The following is an 886-nucleotide window of genomic DNA, read 5'->3' as shown; positions in this document are numbered from 1 at the left end:
CACTAACTATAGCTAGCCCGAGATGAAGTCGCGCACACTTGTTTTTTCTCTTCTAGAACGAGAATGCGATGAAGTCGGAAGTGATTTGATCTAAAGTTACATTTAACCAATTGTGTTTTGATAATATACGTATACAATTATTAGCTACCTTAGCTATGTTAGCTTGTAAGACACACACAGAGGTCAGACTGATTAAGACCAGCTAAGACAGTTCACACTGGTTCAAACCAGTTTACATCCGTTCAGACCAGTACAGACTGGTTCAGACCAGTTCAGATTGGTGGCTAAAGCAGACGTCACAGCACATTTGGAAGCTAACAATCGTCTTACTTTGCTAACTGTGACTTTGGTGTTTGTAAACTAGCTGCTCAATCTAATTTAGCTTGTTAGCTTAACAAAAGTGTTCACAGACTGACGTTAGTCAGTTTTTAAACTTGTTGTTAGTGACGCCCACAGGCCACAGGTGGGATTACACTCAGAAAGTTACAAACAAAAGTGTTTCTGTTAAAAAAATACTTTATTAAAATATACACAAATGCACATGTGACCTGAGCGTGAGTCTCCCCTCACACTGGAGGATCATGGGAAACATATTTGTAATAATATAAATAATATCAATAACTGTCGTCTGTTGACGAGTGGATTCACGTTTGTTAACTAATAAATAACTCAAGGCGTTACTATTGGCTGAGGGTCATCCTTAGCTCCTCCTCCCTCAGGCTGCGGTCCAATCGCTCCGCCTCCGACTCCAGGACTGACGGGATTGGACGGTGAGTGACAATGGCGAGCGAATCCCTGAGCTCGTGTCGGAGCGAGAGCAGCCACTCGCTGTTCCTGGTCGACTGCTCGATAAACTCCGCCCTGTGCTGCTGGTCTGCAGCCAATA

At 43.3% G+C, this 886-nt stretch overlaps 1 protein-coding gene across 1 annotated transcript in view; it reads right to left on the bottom strand.

Annotated features, from left to right (window-relative positions):
* Positions 1-498: 498 nt before the first annotated feature.
* The window catches only part of LOC122760965 (trichohyalin-like), a gene marked incomplete at its 5' end in the record, with an annotated part of 10,301 nt that continues 9,913 nt past the window's right edge, over positions 499-886 (bottom strand). The window contains one exon of the mRNA XM_044016173.1: positions 499-886. This exon is cut by the window's right edge and continues 19 nt beyond it. Coding sequence (XP_043872108.1) covers positions 681-886 — 206 coding nt within the window.

This window comes from Solea senegalensis, unplaced genomic scaffold (genome assembly GCF_019176455.1).
Source record: "Solea senegalensis isolate Sse05_10M unplaced genomic scaffold, IFAPA_SoseM_1 scf7180000014243, whole genome shotgun sequence".
NCBI classification, from domain to species: domain Eukaryota; kingdom Metazoa; phylum Chordata; class Actinopteri; order Pleuronectiformes; family Soleidae; genus Solea; species Solea senegalensis.
Note: the sequence above shows the minus strand (reverse complement) of the source record. Positions and strands in the feature narration are given on the sequence as shown.